Raw genomic sequence first — 19,988 nt, 5'->3', positions numbered from 1 at the left:
CGATTATATCAACCGGTCCTGGGCCCTCCCCTAGGTCGACTCAGCCTCAAACGAGTACCTGGTGCGGTGTGTAAAACATCGTCACTGGGGAGACAAAGGCGGCCGGGCGTGATGCTGGCCACCCACCCCCTCGTGTGCCGTGCCGGCCTTCACACTCACTCACACAAAGATCCCCCGTATAGCCTCAACAGACCGTTGGGGCAAGAGCTGCACCTTCAAATGTCGGGATGGCATACGAGGGCGTGGTTTGGCCGGCACCACGCGTGGCGATGTTTACACCACACTGCACCAGCTACTCATTTGAGGCTGAGTCGACCTAGGCGGAGGCTCAGGAACTGGTTCAGATACTCGTCACTGGTGTTGGCCGCGAGCGAGATAGAACTCGGGGCGCCGAGTTCGTAGCGCAGTTCACTAACCACTGCGCCACCGTTCCCAAAGACAAAGGCCCCCCCCCCCGTATAACCTTAAGAGAGTGTTGGGCAAGTGCTGTTAGTGAGTAGCACCTTTGAAGGCGGCATGGGTGGCCAGCACCACGCCGTATATGTCTCCCGAGTAGCGATTGTTAACACACCCCACCAGATACTCATCTGAGGCTGAGTCGACCTAGGGGAGCCCCAGAACCGGTGAAAACAAATCCGCCACTCTTTTTGGTTCTTTCGGTAAAGTCGTCACGTAGAAGGGAAGTAATAAAATAATAAAAATAAAACACTCACTATGAAAACACATTTTATTATTTTATTTTTATTATTTCATTACTTCCCTTCTACGTGACGACTTTACCGAAAGAACCAAGAAGATGAATCCCTGCAGTCACAAAACTTTAAATCGAAATGTATCTTCTTGGTTCTTTCGGTAAAGTCACGTAGAAGGGAAATAATAAAATAATAAAAATAAAACATAATAAAATACAATTCTCAGTGAGAATAATTTTATTATGTTTTATTTTTACTCTCAGTGAGAATAATTTATTATGTTAATTTTTAATATTTTATTACTTCCCTTCTACGTGACGACTTTACCGAAAGAACCAAGAAGATGAATCCCTGCAGTCACGAAAGAAGCTTTACATCGAAATCCGCCACTTTTACTTGTCATGTGCGGGAATTGGACTCGGGTCGCCGGGGGTCGCGACGCAGCGGTGACCACCGCACTACCGCTGTCCACACACGCGCACACACAAATACAAAGGATACACGCACTTACTCTGGCTCGTCTCACACAAACACATTAATCACGAATCTTTCCACCCGGCGCACCCCCTGGCCGTTCCGGCAGCCAGCAAAGCCAACCGCAGCCGCTGCACGTAAACACTGAGAGGAGAGGGGGGGCACGTGGGGGGATCGGAAGGCTGTAATGCCCTCCTAGCTCCACTGTTGCTTTGTAGCGCAGCGCTGACAAGTCGACAAGTCTCAGCTCGACGGCCACCCCTACGCTCTAACCAGATGTCCCGCCACACTGCAAGATGTTCAGCTCCTCGGCCAGATGTTTGTCCAACTGCATGGTCAGATGTCCTACTCCATGGTCAGATGTCTATCCAACTGCATGATCAGATGTCCCACTCCACGGCCAAATGTATATCCAACTCCATGGTCAGATGTCCAACTCCATGTCCAGATGTCCAACTGCATGGTCTAATGTTCAACTCCTTGGCCAGAAGTCTGTCTAACTCCATGGTAAGATGTCCCACTCCATGGTCAGATGTCCAACTGCACGGTCAGATGTCCAACTCCATGTCCAGATGTCCAACTCCATGTCCAGATGTCCAACTCCATGGTCAGATGTCTATCCAACTCCACGGTCAGATGTCCCACTCCACGGTCAGATGTCCAACTGCACAGTCAGATGTATGTCCAACTCCATGTCCAGATGTCCAACTGCATGGTCCAATGTTCAACTCCTTGGCCAGATATCTATCCAACTCATGTCCAGATGTCCAACACCTTAGCCAGATGTTTGTCCAACTCCATGTCCAGATGTCCAACACCTTAGCCAGATGTCTTTCTAGCTCCATGGTCAGATGTCCAACTGCACGGTCAGATGTCTGTACAACTCCATGTCCAGATGTCCAACTGCACGGTCAGATGTTTGTCCAACTCCATGTCCAGATGTCCAACTGCATGGTTCAATGTTCAACTCCTTGACCAGATGTCCCAACTCCATGTCCAGATGTCCAACACCTTAGCCAGATGTCTGTCTATCTCCATGGTCAGATGTCCAACTGCACGGCCAGATGTTTGTCCAACTCTATGTCCAGATGTCCCACTCCATGTCCAGATGTCCCACTCCATGTCCAGATGTCCCACTACATGGCCATATTGCCTACCTGACTATGGCCAGAAGTGTTAAATCTGCAATTCTTACCTTGGCTGCTCCAATCAATGTTTACAACCAGCGTTGTTGGCAGGCAATGTTTGCTGGCAACTGAACAACTGAATTTCCTAACAATGGAACGTTTAGTGACCAGGCAATGAAAATGATGGAGAGCATTTCAGATCCCATTACTTTGTCCAAAGAACATTCCAAGCAAAGGTCACAGGAGTTTTTCTCGCTCATTAGAGCATATTGCGTAAAATCTGGTCACTCGGTGGGGAGGTGATCCCCACACTTCTATAACGATATCAATCAGCTCAATGCCTCTCATCAGGTGACTTCTGTGCAGACACGCCAACTCTGAATCCCTCCCCTCTCATCTCTAAATCTACATCTTCTTTTGTCAAGGAGCATAAACCATCATCACGCAAACTCCGGTCATCCTCGCAGAAGCTTGTGGCTAGCTATCGAACAAAGATGGTCACCGCATCATGCGCTTTCCGATGCGCTTCCGTGGCCGTCTGGAACGCTCTTCCTTCCGATATTAGGCAGCCACTGGCGCTATGCACTTTTAAATAATCTAGATTGGAAACTCATTTCTTTAGAATTGCTTTTTATGTTTCGTTTGTTGTCCTTCCCCCGCACCTCCCAATTAGCACGGTTCGCGATGTACGATGCGAAAGAAGTTAAACATACACACATCTGTGAAATCCACAGCAAGAAAAAAAAGTACCCACTTTTATAAAAAAAAATGTGCTGTGGATTTCACACCTGACGATGATTGCTTGTGTTGCAGTCGAAACGTCGTGAGAATTTTTATTGTTTTATATTTATATTATTTTATTATTTCCCTTCTACGTGACTTTACCGAAAGAACCAAGAATATGAATCCCTGCGGTCACGAAAGCTTTAAATCTAAATTTATACACACATCTCTCTAAATGAGCTCAAACTTCCCGTAACCCACGTGACTTCTGCGTGACCACGCCCACTCTCAACCCCTAACCTCTCTGCCCCTCCCACTATGAAAACAGACGCTGTTCCATGTGCAGCAGCGTCGAGGCTCTCGTGTAGCCTCCTATACCCAACCCTCAGCTCTTCAGACCACTCTGCTCTGGTTTTTTCCGTTCCATTTCCATCCCTTTCCTCTGTTTCCCCACTCTAAAACTATTTTAAAACGATGTTTTATTTCGATTTAAAGCTTTCGTGACTGCAGGGATTCATCTTCTTGGTTCTTTCGGTAAAGTCACGTAGAAGAAAAATAATAAAATAATAAAAATAAAACATAATAAAATAATTCTCACGACGTTTCGGCCACAACGCAAGCAGCCGTCTTCAGGTGAAGAACAGGTTTGTCGAGAAGACACTGCAGCATGAGAAGTCTGTCTTCTCGACAGACCTGTTCTTCACCCGAGGACGGCTGCTTGCGTTGTGGCCGAAACGTCGTGAGAATTATTTTATAATGTTTTATTTTTATTATTTTATACTTCCATTTTACGTGACTTTACCGAAAGAACCAAGAAGATGTTTTATTTTATCAGGTAAGGGCCCCACTGAGCTATGCAGCTCTTTTTCAGAAGCGACCTGGCCACCACAAGTATTAGCCCAACGAAGTGGCTTGTCAACAACGTGTGGCAATGTATCACAGCCGATTACTCTAAACGCATGACGTCGATTTGAAATGTGGAGGGGAAAACTGGAGGACCCGAAGAAAAAAATCAACGCGACCACAGGGAAAAAGAGAGACACACGCAAACTCCAAATACACTGGTCAACAAAAAAAAAAAAATTCTGGCCTGGACTTTTGCAGCTGTTTTCAGGGTGCTGATTCCAAATCTGATCTCAGATTTGCTCTATCACATCTCATTTTTATGCTATCGGCATACCCCATTTTCATTGATTTTACCCGAAATTAACTCTGTCACTTATGATTGCAAGTTGTTGCGAGTCAGTGACTGCTTTAGTGTTAAAATATGGTGCTGTATTTTAGGATAGTGTGTTTATAATATCATTTAATGTAGATATCCACATTTATTTAATATTTTTCTTCTGCAGTTTTTATTGAAAATTCAATATTTGATATCTCAAAAGCCTGATGTGATAGACAAAAACTGATGCCAGATTTGGAATCAGCACCCCAAAATTACCTTAACCCGTTGGAATACCTTATGCCAGAAAAAGTGTGTTGACCAGTGATATAGAGCGGGCGTCAGGGTCGGGATCGAGCCCACAACCTCGTTCATACCAGGCGAGGTAGTAAACATCTCGCCACCATGGCACCTTGTTCTTTTCACCTCCCTCACCCGTTCCTTCTGTCCCTCTCTCCATACTTTATTTATCCGTCACTTTCCGCGCCTTCCAGGTGGTGTGGCCACGTTGTACACAAGCCGTTCGTATGAACAAAGAATTGCCTTGCAATTCGTTGCCTGCTTGACCTTTTACAGACTGTGAATGAAGTCATTTCTCGTTCGTAGCGGTTGTTGCGTTCCGGAAAAGTGTCGCGTTAAGGCGAGGAATTACTGCACAGTACCGAATCACATTGGCAGTGTAAAGTCAGCCTGCAGTCATCCCATGGTGGGACACAAAACTGAGATGGCGGTACACTGCCACCATGTACTGTATCATTCCACACAAACTGCATCATTCCGTATGTAACGGGTTCCGGAGACACTTGTAGAGGTAACTTCGTTATTACAATCCAACACTCCAACAGTCCTGATACTCTGTTACAGCCTAGGTACACAGCCTAGGTACACAGCCTAGATACACAGCCTAGATACACTACTCTGGCTATGCTCTGGAACTCGCCCTCACAAGGACGTAGAGCCGGGAGTTCCAGAGTCCCACCACTGGCCCTTACAGCGTCCCAGGGTCCTCAGATGGCTGGTCAAGGGTCTTGGGTCTTGAGCTACAACTGGGCCTCGATCGTCCAGGGAGCTGCCCCTTTATGCCTCGTCCCCAACGAGGGGTGGGGTTGTGTGCGCCCCCAGATATCCCACAGAGCACACACAGCCCCCCCCCTGTTGGTGGCGCCAAGGGGCTTAAGCGTCTGGGTTGCCTAGGGTCCCAGAGCCCCCAGCAGCCCCTCCCTCTTATGTCACTACACGTGTACTGTGTCAGCCGCGCAGCTCAAGAAAGTATTTCGTCGTCGACCACTCAGAAACTGTGTGATAATGGGCGCGCGTTCCATGCTATAACGGGCACGTGTTATGCGTTATAACAGGCACGCGTTCTGCGTTATAACGGGCGCCCGTTCCGCACTGCAGCATGAGAAGTGGCCCATAATGCATTGCGTTTGGGAGTGGGAGAACTGACCGATGCTCCGTCCCATACTACAGAGTCAACGTCCACCTCCGTTCTCCTGCTCCGTCTCAATTGCTACTGATGATGTCGTCGCTCTCCTCTGCCTTTCAGAAGCACAGTCACTTTGCGGACTCGACGAACCTCGGCATCTCCACACCCGTTCACTCCGCCACCGCGAATCCTTCGCGTCGTTCGGTCAGGGGGCCTCACGCAGGAGCGCTCAACCCACCCCGTCGGCTAAGCGACCGACCTTCCACTCGTCGCAACCCTTCGACTCCACGTGGCAAGGATGCACCGTCACAGGTGCCCGTGCTGGTCCTGCTGGCGCTACAGCTGCTGCTGCTGGGGCGTGGACCCGGGCCGCGCTAGAGTCCTCGAACGCTCCACCCACGGCCCCCACCGCCGACTCCACAGGAGGGCCTTGGCGGCCGCGCCCGCAGGCCGCGTCGGCAAGGGCCTGCTCCGACCCCACGCGGCCCCTCTGGCGGCCTCGGGCGGCGAGCAGCAGGTGTCGGTGCAGCTGCCCGCCGACAGCGTCACCAGCTCCGGGCCGTCGCCCGTCGTCTTCAACCACGTCTACAACATCAATGTGCCGCTCGGCTCCATGTGCAGCGTGGACCTGCAGGCGGCGCGGGGAGCGGCCGGGGCTGCGGCCGCTGCTTCTATCGTGAGCCCTCAGGATGAACCTGGCACCCCCCACCCCACCCCTCCCCCCCCCATCAATTCCCCCTCTCCACACACCCCTCCTCCCCTGCTGAGCTCTCAGTTTCAATCCTGAATTCTGAGCTCCCCTCTTTCTCTCCCCCCTCCTCTTCCTGTCCTCCTCCCCCTCTCCTCTTCCTTCACATCCACCTCCTCCTCCTCTCTCTCCTCCTTCTCCTCTTTCTTTCATCTCCCTCCTCCTCCCCACTGTCTCAAAACTCCGAAACTGATCTCACGCGTTACCTGAACTGCACGCAGGCAGACTAGGGGTGATCAATCCGAGATTTTTACTACCTCACTTGGTATACAGGTCGTGGGTTCGATCCCGACCTGATGCCTGTATATTTGTAGTTTGCAGTGTCTCTCTTCCCGTGGTCTCGTGGATTTTTCTCCGGGTCCTCCGGATTTTCCCTCCACATTTAGAATCAACATCACGCGTTTAGAGTATTTGACTGCTTAGAAATTTCCACATTAATAAGCCACTTCGTTGAGCTATCATTTGTGTCCAGGTTGCTTCTGAAAATAACTATACAGATCAGTGGGCCTTACCGGGTAAAATAAAAATTATGTTGTTTTTAGTTCAGTATACAGTCATAATCAGTATTTTAACTTAACCTCCACCTCCCAGCGACAGAGCCAATCACAATGAATCTCCAATATTCCTCCTGTTTTGCCGATACAATCCAATGTTAAACGCGTGCAACGTTGCTATACGTGCATCGGCTGCAATCGTGGGGTAATTAAAGTTTAAGTTCTTATCTGCAGCGGGCAACTTTGTTCACAGAGAGCCTTTGTGAACAAAGTTGCACAAGCAACACGGACTCGGATTGGCTGGACCGAGTCACGTGCTGTGTCATGGCACCGGGTAAAAAAAATGGCCGCGTTTCTTTCACGCGTGCGACAGCTCGGAAGATTTACTTGCGATACGAGCGTTGAATTAATTTACGGGAAATAACATTCACCTCCTAGTCATCTGTAGTTCTGTATATTAACATTTTTTTTCACATTCCTTAATTCGTGTTTATTAAATCCTTTATATTAAGTTCGCTTGCTTGCGTGCTTGCGTGCTTGCTTGCTTGCTTACGACCGTACAAATCTTTTGGTCGTTTTCTTAACACACTTCCCGTGATCCAATCGAGCTGACATTTTCCACACAGACTCGTTGAGCGTGGCAATTAATTTTCGTGAAAAAAATGTTCCAAAATTTTACACTGTTTAGGGAATTTTTAAAAATATTTAATGACCAATTGCTTAATACTGGTAGACAATCATCTGACCCATAGGTGGCAGCCATCTCAAGCCAGAGGACGAGAGCACTCTAGCCGCCACGCATATAAAGGATTTATAGTGAAAAACTTTGTTTTACGGGTAAATTTTTTTTTTGGCTGAGTCCGGATTCCTTTCATCGCTTAGATCACTCTTGCCAGGCTCTCCTCTTGGCCCGGGCTGTCCCAGGCGAGGAGGGGAGGGTGGCACGTGCGTCGATTATTACAGATAGGCACCAGCGGCTGCGGTTTCACGGCTCGCTGGTGGATAACAAACTTCACGTTGTAAATCATCAAAGAGCAACAACCGCTTAGGAGTTTAGCACCCTTTGAGAATGCGGGCGGGCAGAGTTACGTTGGTGGGGGGGGGGGGGTTGCGCTGTGTCTGGGTTTTCCTGAGTTGTTATCGGTTGGTTGGCCATGCTCCATAATCTTGACGAGGATCTTGGCCAGGTTACGTGTCGACTCATTGTTCTTAATCAGTTAAGATTTATTCAGATGTTATTTTTTTAATGGTTTATCTGTAAAGGTTTTTTTTCCTCGTTTGATTATTAAAGTTTTTTTTCTTTCTAAGGGTAAATGTATTTGTATCGGCTTTTAGCTGTTAAGGGATTGATTCAGTTTCATCTGTTAAGGTTTTTATATATTTTGTTAAGGTTTTAGCTGCAAAGGTTTATTCAGTTTTATTTATTTAGGGTTTTATCTGTCAAGGATATATTAGTGTTGTATTCAGTTGTGTTTTTTGGGGGTTTTATCTGTTAATGGTTTAGTAAGAGTTTTGGTTCTATCCGTATAAGATTTTTTTTTTCAGTTTTATTTGCAAATATTTTTTTTTTATATGTTAAGGGTTTATTTAGTTGTACTTTTCAGGGGTTGTATCTGTTAAGGGTTTTATTAGTTTTATCAGTTGAGGGTCGCGTTATTTTATGCAGAGCGCTGTGAGACCTTGTTGTGAATGACGCTGTATTAGAATCATCCTTTTAGCAAAAATGTCGAACTCAATTGCTAAACGCCATGGACTACTCTCCACTGTACCGGTGTGCTGAAGCAATAAGCAAGGCCCGGCATGCTTGTCCACGTGATAACTTTATTCATTTGACCGTGCCGGGTGGAGGAGGGTGCACGACACACGTTGGAATTTCACTCACGCGATTGTACCAGATTAAAACAAATATATCAAAAATCTTCTTGGTTCTTTCGGTAAAGTCACGTAGAATGGAAATAATAAAATAATAAAAATAAAACATAATCAAATATTTCTCACGACGTTTCGGCCACAACGCAAGACAGCCGTCCTCAGGTGAAGAACAGGTCTGTCGGAAAGACAGCGTCTGACAGACCTGTTCTTCACCTGAGGACGGCTGCTTGCGTTGTGGCCGAAACGTCGTGAGAATTATTGATTGTGTTTTATTTTTATTATTGTATTACTCCCCTTCTACGTGACTTTACCGAAAGAACCAAGAAGATGAATCCCGCAGTCACGAAAGTTTTAAATCGAAATATCATGAATCGTAAAAGTCACGTGTGAGAAAGCCTACACCATTTACATTCAACAAAACACCCGACAACTTCAAACGCAACATGAGTGATAATAACCCTCTCGAGTCCCCGAATTCATTCCATGGCTTTAAAAGGCTCTTCTTATCTCTCCTCCACTTCTACGCACGCCTGTGGGCCCCCACTCGCCAATTTAAATAATGGCGCCAGGGTGGTAAGTCCAACAGCCGAGTGGAGTGGCGTGCCGGGCTTGCACAGCCTATTAAACCTGCCCCAGTGTTAAACACTGCCACGGCACTGGTGCAAGACCCTTGCATTGTTCTTCTTGGTTCTTTCGGTAAAGTCACGTAGAATGGAAATAATAAAACAAAACATAATAAAATAATTCTCACGACGTTTCGGCCACAACGCAAGCAGCCGTCCTCAGGTGAAGAACAGGTTCTGTCGATAAGACAGAGTCTGAATGACACGTCCTGGGCTTGGAGCGTCTATTTAAGCTGGGAGGGAGGAGGAAGAGCGCCTTGACAAATAATTTGTATATCAAGAGGAATTTTATCATATTTATGTAACATTACACTATGTATTTTTCTACCCACCCTACTGCACACCACACATTGCTCAAGCCCAGATCCACACTTGCACACAGAGAGGGTTTACCCACGGGGTGGTGAAACCCCCATGCAGGTGACCCCCAGATGCCGGCCCTGTAGCTACCACTGCGAGGTCGCACTTATTACACACAAAGTGCTTGACACAAATGAACCACAATACCTCGCTGATCTCGTGAAGGAGCATAAACCACCATCACGAAACTCCGGACAATCCTCGCAGCCATCAACAAAGACGGTGGTCACTGCTGAATCATTGTGTTACGTTCAGATGCGCTCTGCGGGCCGTCTGGAATGCTCTCTTAGGAAGCCACTGGAGTTACGCACTTTTAAATCATCTTGATTGAAAACTAATTTCTTTAGAACTGCTTCTTGTTTGGTTTGTTGTCCTTCCCCTGCCCCTCCGATTAGCACAGTTGGCTAGTACGGTGCGAGAGTAGTTCACATACGTGGAGGAGTGGCAAACCTTGGTCTTGCTGTTATATTTGAAGGCTCTTTACGGCTGTAGCGGTTGCACCAGCCTCTGTATTGCAGCAACCACTTTAGCAGCAACTCTAGCCAGGGCAGTCATGTGGGGGGGGGGGGGGGGGTGTGCGGGTCCAGGGCAAAATCCCTGCCTGGCCCCACCGACGCCTTCAAACTAAACCGGATGTATCACATCTGACACCGGACATCTGACCACAGGGTTCAGTCCAATTGTCAAAGCACATTTGCGAAATATATGTTGTTAATATTCTCGAGTGGCCCCTAGGGAAAGCACCAAGCACCGTGATGGCATGCGATTGCTTTAATTTTAAAAACCGCATTCGTGCCCTCTACCACGAGCCCTGCACGCAGCAAGTGAACGCCGAGTCTCTCAGTCTGCACATCATCATCATCTGGGATCCCTCGAGTTCAACTGTGATGATCCTCCATGGACAGCGATTATTGGTCAGGGTTTGTGGGGTAGCACAGGTGGCTGACGAGGCCCATCCTGGAACCACACACGCCTTGTTCACAGTGATGGCGCCGCGTGTTGTCGTTATTGATAGTTTGGAAACTTCGAGTGACCCGTCTAGCCTGGCTGCGTTCTTTCCTTCGTGCCCGTTTTGTCGGTTTCGCGATGGCCGGCATCTTTGTGACTCGAATTCCAAGATGAGCACTCGAGTGCTAGCTGCCGCCCCCCCACCCCCCCCCATGTTACCTGGGTCGATGTTGCACTTGTGATGTTGCTCTCACCAAGTGTAAGAGCAACCGCGCCTGTAATGTTTCTGCTGGCCCCCTCTGGAGCGTGTCCTGATCTTGAGTTGGGAATAGAGGACTTGCTGATCATGTGCAACAACCCAACGGAGCTGAACTTTGAGTGATGGCAGCTTTAAAAAAACTCCAGGATCCGGCCTCTTTAAGAACACCCAACATTTGGTTTGTTTGTATCTGCCAGGTGATGCCAAGCATTTTCCGTAAGCAGCGCTGATGGAAATTCTCAACGCCTTGAGGTGTGATAATGTGCACAAACCAACAGAGCTGACGTTGAGTGATGGCAGCCTTAAAAAAACTCCAGGATCAGGCCTCTTCAAGAACACCGACATTTGGTTTGTTTGCATCTGCCAGGTGATGCCAAGCATTTTCTGTAAGCAGCGCTGATGGAATTTCTCAACAGCCTTGAGGTGTCTTCTCTACGTTTCACACGTCCTGTGCAATACAGGAGTGTGGGGATCACGACAGAATTATAGACCACTAATCTGGTGGTCGTGATGATGTCGTGGCCATTTAAGACTCCTGTCTTAGGCGAACGAAGGCTGCGACGTTGAATCTCCTTGTCGATGTCTACTTTGCGTGACAGATGTCTGCCAAGATGAGGAAAATACTCCACGTTCTCTAATAAGGTATCCTGGACCCTGATTAGAGGTGGAGGTGATGGAACACTGGAATTCGGCGGAAATAATGCTTTTGTTTTTCTGGTGTTGAGTGTAAGCCCCATCCTGCTGTACGCTCCGGCAAAGACATCAACAATTACCTGAAGATCGGTGACCGTACAAGCACCAACTACTGCGTCACCTGTATATTGCAGCTCCACGAGAGATGCGAACGCGATCTTAGATTTGGCTCTGAAGCGGCCGAGATCAAAGAGTTTGCCGTCCATCCTGTTGGTTCGTTTTACACCAACAAGGAGTCTGTCCAATGGTAGATGAAGTGTCACTGCAAGAAAGATGGAGAAGAGCATTGCGGCAATAGCACGTCCTCATTCGACGCTGGCCCTTATGTCAATCGGGTCAGCCGTGGAGCCATTGCAGACGATTACCGCCCTGGACGCCATCGTGGAGGAGACGGAGAATGTTCACAAACTTTATGAGTTTCGATTTAAAGCTTTCGTGACTGCAGGGATTCATCTTCGTGGTTCTTTCGGTAAAGTCACGTGGAAGGAAAATAATAAAATAATAAAAGTAAAACATAATAAAATAAAGTAATAAAATAATATAAAATCATTTTTAATGTTTTATTTTTATTATTTTATTATTTTTCTTCTACGTGACTTTACTGAAAGAACCAAGAAGAAGAAAAAAAACTTTATGGGGGCAGCCATTTTTTTCAGCAGGGCCTCACGGTTGACGGAGTCGAAGGCTTTGGTCGGATCAAAGAAGGCCACGTAGAGGGGTTGATGTTGCTCGTGGTACTTCTCTCGCAGTAGTCGAGCAGAGAAGATCATGTCTGTAGTGCCTCTTGCTTGGTCTACAGCAGTGGTTCTTAAGGTGCACGCACTCCCTGGGGTGCGAGATGCCCTTTGTGGGGGTGCGAGACACGGCCAGATTTCTTAGGAGGTAAATCATCAAAACACAAATTAAGCACCGGCACTTACATACTAATCTTGATTTGAAGCTTTCGTGACTGCAGGAATCCATACTCTTTGGTTCTTTCGGTAAAGTCACGTTGGTAGAAATAAAACAAATCACGACGTTTCGAACGCAACACAAGCGCTGGTCTTCAGGTGGAAATCTCGATAGTCGCGATGATGTCTGCTGCCTTGAGCAGCACGATGTCTGCTGCAGACATCCGACCAAAGCCTTGTGTTTGAGAACGATTGAGAAGCAAAGGGGTGCGCGGCTGCAGTAAATGTTAGAAACCGTCGCTCTAAATCCACTGAGCTTGAACTGGCCACGCCCAGGACCTCTATGACGCGTCGGGAGAAACGTGGCTACTCAAGCGCTGTGGGTGGAGGCCCGGTGTCTGCCTATGTCATTACTGTGTTGCGTTCCCATTAATCGTATTCAAATTCCTCTCTTCATGGGTTTAAAATGGGGGGTGTCTGTTTTAGTGCTGAATAAGACACTGCGCCCCACAGTTTCAGCAAACCTGCTAAGGCTCAATGTCAGCTCTCCGTTGACGTCCTTAAAACAAAACGGGATGGATGAATATCTCTCTGGCTAGGATAGCGGATGATTGATTTCACTTACAACAGTGGTTACAATGTTAAATAGAGTGACCCTCATCTGGAATAAGCGATAGGGCAGAGTGAAAGACACGATATAAGTGATCCAGCGCAGAACTACGAGCAGATTGATGAATCGCATCGCTGTAATAAAGTTCTGGTCGGAAGGAGGATGCCTTGAGGTAATGGCAAGTGGATAATGAGAAGCAGAATTTATCTTTGAATCTGACTTTCAGTTTCGTGGGTTTAAGTGTTTATTTCCCGAAATTCAAGTGGGCATCGAGCCAGAGGTGCCAGACACGTGTAAGAGTTTCCATTTTCACCGCCATAGCCAAAATGGGGATGACAGAAATGGTGTAAAAAAAATGGGGGATTAAAGAGCACTTGGGAGACGCGACAGATTACACGTCTCGTGGAGTGTCGGCGACATACCGTTCCGTTCAATGCAAAATCAAAATCTGTTTGCAAACTATGTTTGGGCTTCATCCATCAAGGAGGCAGGTGGATATCCAATTCCGTGAGCAGAAGGAAGTGGGTTTTCCATTGTGTCATCAGGGTCCCCAGGAGAACTAGGTCGGGTAGGTTGTGTTGTTTCCCCACACTGAAGATAGATTACCGCAATGAGCTTTTTTTCTGGTATTTCTGGTCGTGCTATTTCGCAACTGTAACTTGTCTTCCTTCTGGTATTAGGAAGTTACTGGAGCAGTGCACTTTTAAATCATCGAGATTGAAAACTCAGTTCATTCGAACGGCTTTTTGTGTTCCGTTTGTTGTCCTTTTCCCGCACCTCCGATAACACTGGTCAACAACAAAAAAAAACTTTTTTCTGGCCTGGACTTTTGCAGCTGTTTTAGACTAATTTCAGGGTGCTGATTCCAAATCTGATCTCAGATTTGCTCTATCACGTCTCATTTTAATGCTATCGGCATACGCCCTTTTCATTGATTTTACCCGAAATTAACTCTGTCACTTATGATTGCAAGTTGTTGCGAGTCAGTGACTGCTTTAGTGTTAAAATACGGTGCTGTATTTTTAGAATAGTGTGTTTATAATATCATTTTATGTAGATATCCACATTTATTTAATATTTTTCTTCCGCAGTTTTTATTGAAAATGCAATATTTGATATCTCAAAAACCTGACGTGATAGACAAAAACTGATGCCAGATTTGGAATTACCTTAAAACCGTTGGAATACCTTATGCCAGAAAAAAGTGTGTTGACCAGTGTTGTCGCGGTTGGCTGTGTATGGTGTTGCGAAATAATTTCAACGTACATACAATCAATCGATCTTAATTATACGTGCCAATATCGACCTCAGTGAAGTAGGCTAAAGTGCACATTATAACAGAATGGGAACGATAATTGTTTTTTACCCTTCTATCTGGCAACAAAACTGACACCTTTTTTTACAAGGAGTCATGTTTGCATAGACCACAATACCTGCAGCCATAATGCAAATTTTTTTATCATATTTTTTACTGGCAAATGAGGTTCCAATGGTGTAAATGCTTACCCCGAGCTCTCTTACTCTGATGGCGCATTGTCTTTGAGTTGTGCGCCTTTTGGCGTCATCTGGTCCAACACCATGTGAGACTAGGCTCTAAGGAAAGCTGTCTCGGGTGTGGACCAATCAACTTCAAGGACAGTGTATATATTATCAGAGTTATGTTTTTTGTTTGCATTATGACTGCAGGTATTGTGGTCTATGCAAACATGACTCCTTGTAAAAAAGGTGTCAGTTTTGTTGCCAGATAGAAGGGTAAAAAAACTATTATCATATTTTTACTGGCAAATGAGGTTCCAATGGTGTAGAATGGGAACGGTACAGGAGCTTGGCACAAAAACAATGAAAACACCCACGACTTAAGCGGCGGACACCCATTGAGCAAAAATAAAGTGCAACCGTGCGGAAACGAACGCACAACACAACCTGTACAACATCCTGCTACTTTGTTCCCCCACGCTGAACACAACCCATGTGCCCTGTTCCTGTGTGCAGACTCCAGGCCACTCTCACGTAGAGCGCACGGAAGACGGCGAGAACAGCGTGGTCTTCACGCACCGCATCAACATCCCTCCGCAGGCGTGCGGGTGTGGAGGGGCCGGCGGTGGGGGGGCCCTGCCCAACCTCCAGGACCTGCTCAGTCGCCTGGAGGCCATGGAGAACGAGGTCTCCTCTCTACGCCAGCTCTGCTCCGGAGCCTCCGGGGGCTGCTGCAACGGGGGCCAGGGGAACGCGGCGAGTGGTGAGAGCTCCAGTCACCTCTCACTACACGCTGTAATCATCCGCGCTGTGATGAGTGCGGTTCTAGGAACCGTGTCCGTGTGATATGCTTAGCTGCAGTGTAACGGCCAGCGCGCTGCGCTATGAACCCGGCGACACGAGTTCGATACCCGCTTACGACCGCCAACACCAGTGACGGTTATCTGAATCGTTCCTGGGCCTCCCTGAGGTCGACTCAGCCTCAAATGAGTACCTGCTATGACGTGTAAACATCGTCACTCAGGAGACGAAGGCGGTTGGGCGTGGTGCTCGCCATGCATCCCTCGTGTCCCGTGCCGGCCTTCATAGGTGCTGCTCGCTAACAGCACTTGCCCCTGCAGTCTGTTAAGGCTACACGCAGAGCCGGCCCAGCCACTAAGCGACCCTTGCAATTGCAAAGGGCCCCGTGGCCAGCAGAGGGCCCCCCTAGAGTCACTGCTAGCTAGTGGGTGAAAAAAATCATACATCAAAGGGGCCTCCAACCAAATTTTGCTTAGGGCCCCCAAAGGTCTAGGCAGTGGCGGCTCCTGCAAAATCTCTCAGGGGGGGCAAATGTCTGGATGATTTATAAGGATAAGGTCCACCCATGCAAAAGATAAATTAACAGCTTAAGCATGTAAAGGCAACTTCACTTCTTTAATATTAATGAAAAATAAAGTGACTCTTACAATACATCTTGTTTGTTTCTATACTCACTATTAATACAATCCACTCAAGTTTCTTTTATTAAAGATTCTACTAGGTGGCGACAAATAATATTGTTGGATGAAATGTGCTTACGTACGATGACGTAAGCACGTTAGTGCGAGCCCTCCCGGAAGCCATAGAGAATGCATTGCAGCGCCCCCCGTTCGAAAAAAAACATCTCTGAATGTAAGTCTATGGGAACACTCTGGGCGATTCTCAGCCGGAGTGAAATCGCCCAAAAAGAGGCGGTACTCCACAGAACGTGACATGACGCTGATTGGACTATATCCAGAGGCACAGTGACGGCTAGCGTGACTCTGTGGTTGAATGACATTGGTGGTGCGTCGCCCAATCGCCCTAATGAAGAAACCGCCCCTGGGTCTAGGGCCGGTTCTGGCTACACGGGAGCGATGGCTCTTTGTTTTTAAATCCTTTATATTAAGTTCACTTGCTTGCTTGCGACCGTGCAAATCTTTCGGTCGTTTTTTAACCCACTTCCCGTGATCCAATCGAGCTGACATTTTGCACACGGACTCGTTGTGCGAGACAATTAATGTTCGTGAAAATTTTTTTCCAAAATTTTACACTGTTTAGGGAAAACAAATTAAATATTTAATTACCAATTGCTTAATACTGGCAGACAATCATCTGACCCATAGGTGGCAGCCATCTCAAGCCAGAGGACGAGAGGACTCTAGCCGCCCCGATGCCACGCATATAAAGGATTTATAGTGAAAAACTTTGTTTTTACGGGTTATACTTATTTGACTTACTGAGCAGGCGCATTTGCTTTGCGTGTCGCTTGCAGCTGGCCGCACCGACTACCTGCCCGCGTGCGGAGGCCACGGCTCCTTCAGCCTGGAGACATGCGGCTGCATCTGCGAGCCGGGCTGGAGCGGCAAGAACTGCACGGAGCCGACGTGCTCGCCGCCGTGCGTGCACGGCCGCTGCGTCGACGGCGCGTGCCTGTGCGACGAGGGCTACTCGGGGCCCGACTGCCGCGTGCTCAAGTGCCCCAACGACTGCAACGACTACGGCCGCTGCGTCGACGGCAAGTGCGTGTGCGACGACGACTACACGGGCGACGACTGCAGCGAGCAGCGCTGCCCGAACGAGTGCAGCGACCGGGGCAACTGCGTGGACGGGGTGTGCGTTTGCGACGAGGGTTTCACTGGCGAGGACTGCAGTGGGACCCGGTGTCCGAATGACTGCCAGGACCGCGGCCGCTGTGTCAATGGCCAGTGCGTGTGCGACGAAGGCTTCACCGGCGACGACTGCAGTGAACTGACCTGCCCGGATGACTGTAAGGACAGAGGACGATGCGTCGATGGGAAATGCATCTGCGACGAAGGCTTCACTGGTGAAGACTGCGGCGAATTGACCTGTCCCAACAACTGTCAAGACAAAGGAAGATGCGTCGATGGGAAATGCGTCTGCGATGAAGGTTTCACGGGCGAAGACTGCAGTGAATTGACCTGTCCCAACAACTGTCAAAACAGAGGACGATGCGTCAATGGGAAATGCATCTGCGATGAAGGTTTCACTGGGGAAGATTGCAGTGAATTAACCTGTCCCAATGATTGTCAAGACAAAGGAAGATGCGTCAATGGTAAATGCATCTGCGATGAAGGTTTCACTGGGGAAGACTGCAGTGAATTGACCTGTCCCAATAATTGTCAAGACAAAGGAAGATGCGTCAATGGGAAATGCATCTGCGATGAAGGCTTCACTGGAGAAGATTGTAGCGAACTTAGGTGTCCCAACGACTGCAGTGACAAAGGAAGATGCGTCGACGGGAAATGCGTCTGTGATGAAGGCTTCACTGGGGAGGATTGTAGTGAACTTAGATGTCCCAACGACTGCAGTGACAAAGGAAGATGCGTCGACGGGAAATGCGTCTGTGATGAAGGCTTCACTGGGGAGGATTGTAGTGAACTTAGATGTCCCAACGATGCAGTGACAAAGGAAGATGCGTCGACGGAAATGCGTCTGATGAAGGCTTCACTGGGGAGATTGTAGTGAACTTAGATGTCCCACGATTGTCAAGACCAAGGAAGGTGCGTCGATGGCAAATGTGTCTGCGATGAAGGCTTCACTGGGAAGATTGTAGCGAACTTAGTGTCCCAACGACTGCAGTGACAAGGAAGTGCGTCGACGGGAAATGTGTCTGCGATGAAGGTTTCACTGGAGAAGATTGTAGCGATCTTAGATGTCCCGACGACTGTAATGACAGGAAGGTGCGTCGACGGGAAATGTGTCTGCGATGAAGGTTTCACTGGGGAAGATTGTAGTGAACTTAGGTGCCCTAATGACTGCAGTGACATAGGAAGATGCGTTGACGGGAAATGTGTCTGCGATGAAGGTTCACTGGGGAAGATTGTAGCGAACTTAGGTGCCCCAATGACTGCAGTGACAAAGGAGATGCGTCGACGGGAAATGCGTCTGCGATGAAGGCTTCACTGGGGAGATTGTAGCGAACTTAGGTGTCCCAACGACTGCAGTGACAAGGCAGATGCGTCGATGGGAAATGTGTCTGCGATGAAGGTTTCACTGGGGAAGATTGTAGCGATCTTAGATGTCCCAACGACTGCAGTGACAGAGGAAGATGCGTCGACGGGAAATGCGTCTGCGATGAAGTCTTCACTGGGGAAGACTGCACAGAAGGTAAGGACATTGCATCTCTGAGGAAACCAGTTCATTTATGAAATCATACTATATTATTTAAATAAAATTTTGCTGGCTGGCTTCCTGGCTAGATTGTTGGTTGCCGAGCAATTGTGCATGCACAGTAGTGACATCACTGCACACATGTGTGATGTCACTCAAATCACACAGCGTTGAGCCAGATTCGATCGTCGCGTTTTTTTTATACTGACAATAAACATATTAAACAAGTATTTCGTAAACCTGAATCGGGAACGTAACTTCTGCAATAACACCCGGGCCGCTCACCCCATTAGCTCAATGCTAAAATTAAGCTCTAAGGCAGCCATTTTGTGCCTTCCCAATGAAAGCATAACGCAGCACAATACCAAATGTTATAAACTATAAAAAAAACAGTTATATTTTCATCACCAAAACACTATAATCATCTTCCAACCACGTTATGTGTAGTGATTCGAGTTGGACTGATCAAAATAAACAATTGACACTCGTAATAATTATAATGAAATAACTCGCCACGAGGCACGGCGCCATCTTATTCGATTTCCCGCGCAAAAATTACAATATAATACAACCCAAAAATAATTGATCCACTCGTACCTCCTAGTTATCATAAACACCCTCACATTCTAGACCCAATTATTGTATTCTATATGGTGAAGTCAACTTTAATATCAAAGTCTTAATTGTGCATATCTCTATTACCACCGATAACTCAATCAACATTCAATTGACATTACCGAGTTCTTGTCAGTCAATGGACGTTCAAGTAATATCAATTTATAATATATATTTATTGGAGCTAATGTAAACAGGTCCCTGCAGGGTGGGCTGGTAGGAACGAATAACCAAAGAATATAAACATAATGTATTATTACACTTGTTTAGCCAGGAAAGCCTCACTGAGTGTAAAGGTTTTTGTAGGGTCCTGCCAAGTGTTTGCAGTAGGGGGCGATGTTGCTACACCTAATCGGACGATACGAAGGGAGAGTTTCAGGCCTAGTTCTAGGCTTTAGGCCTAGCTGTAGGCTTTAGGCCGCAGTGAGTGAATTTTTATTTAAATGTTTTAATTATTGATGTAGAATTATTAATGTAAAAGCTTTAAATGTAAATGTTTCTATTTAAAAACATCAGGGAATGTAACATTGTTAAACATTAACTCCCTTTCACACACGCGGGGGTACGATACGAAGGGAAATCCGCCCAAATCGAAATTTGGGTACGTCTCATACTCTGCTGTGCACGTGGGGCTCTGGGTCCAACCCCTGATCACTGCCTTA

At 47.4% G+C, this 19,988-nt stretch overlaps 1 protein-coding gene across 1 annotated transcript in view; it reads left to right on the top strand.

The window, feature by feature from the left end:
• The window catches only part of LOC133360088 (tenascin-like), a 49,498-nt gene extending 31,315 nt beyond the window's left edge, over positions 1-18,183 (top strand). Inside the window, 5 exon segments of the mRNA XM_061578677.1 lie at positions 5,725-5,958; positions 5,960-6,280; positions 15,094-15,340; positions 16,853-17,997; positions 18,085-18,183. Of these exon segments, the coding sequence (XP_061434661.1) occupies positions 5,725-5,958; positions 5,960-6,280; positions 15,094-15,340; positions 16,853-17,997; positions 18,085-18,183 (2,046 nt within the window).
• The last annotated feature ends 1,805 nt before the right edge of the window (positions 18,184-19,988 follow it).

Source organism: Lethenteron reissneri, chromosome 67 (assembly GCF_015708825.2).
Source record: "Lethenteron reissneri isolate LAM-NWPU_2019-01 chromosome 67, ASM1570882v1, whole genome shotgun sequence".
NCBI classification, from domain to species: Eukaryota; Metazoa; Chordata; class Hyperoartia; order Petromyzontiformes; family Petromyzontidae; genus Lethenteron; species Lethenteron reissneri.
This window is presented reverse-complemented; position numbering and strand designations above follow the sequence as displayed.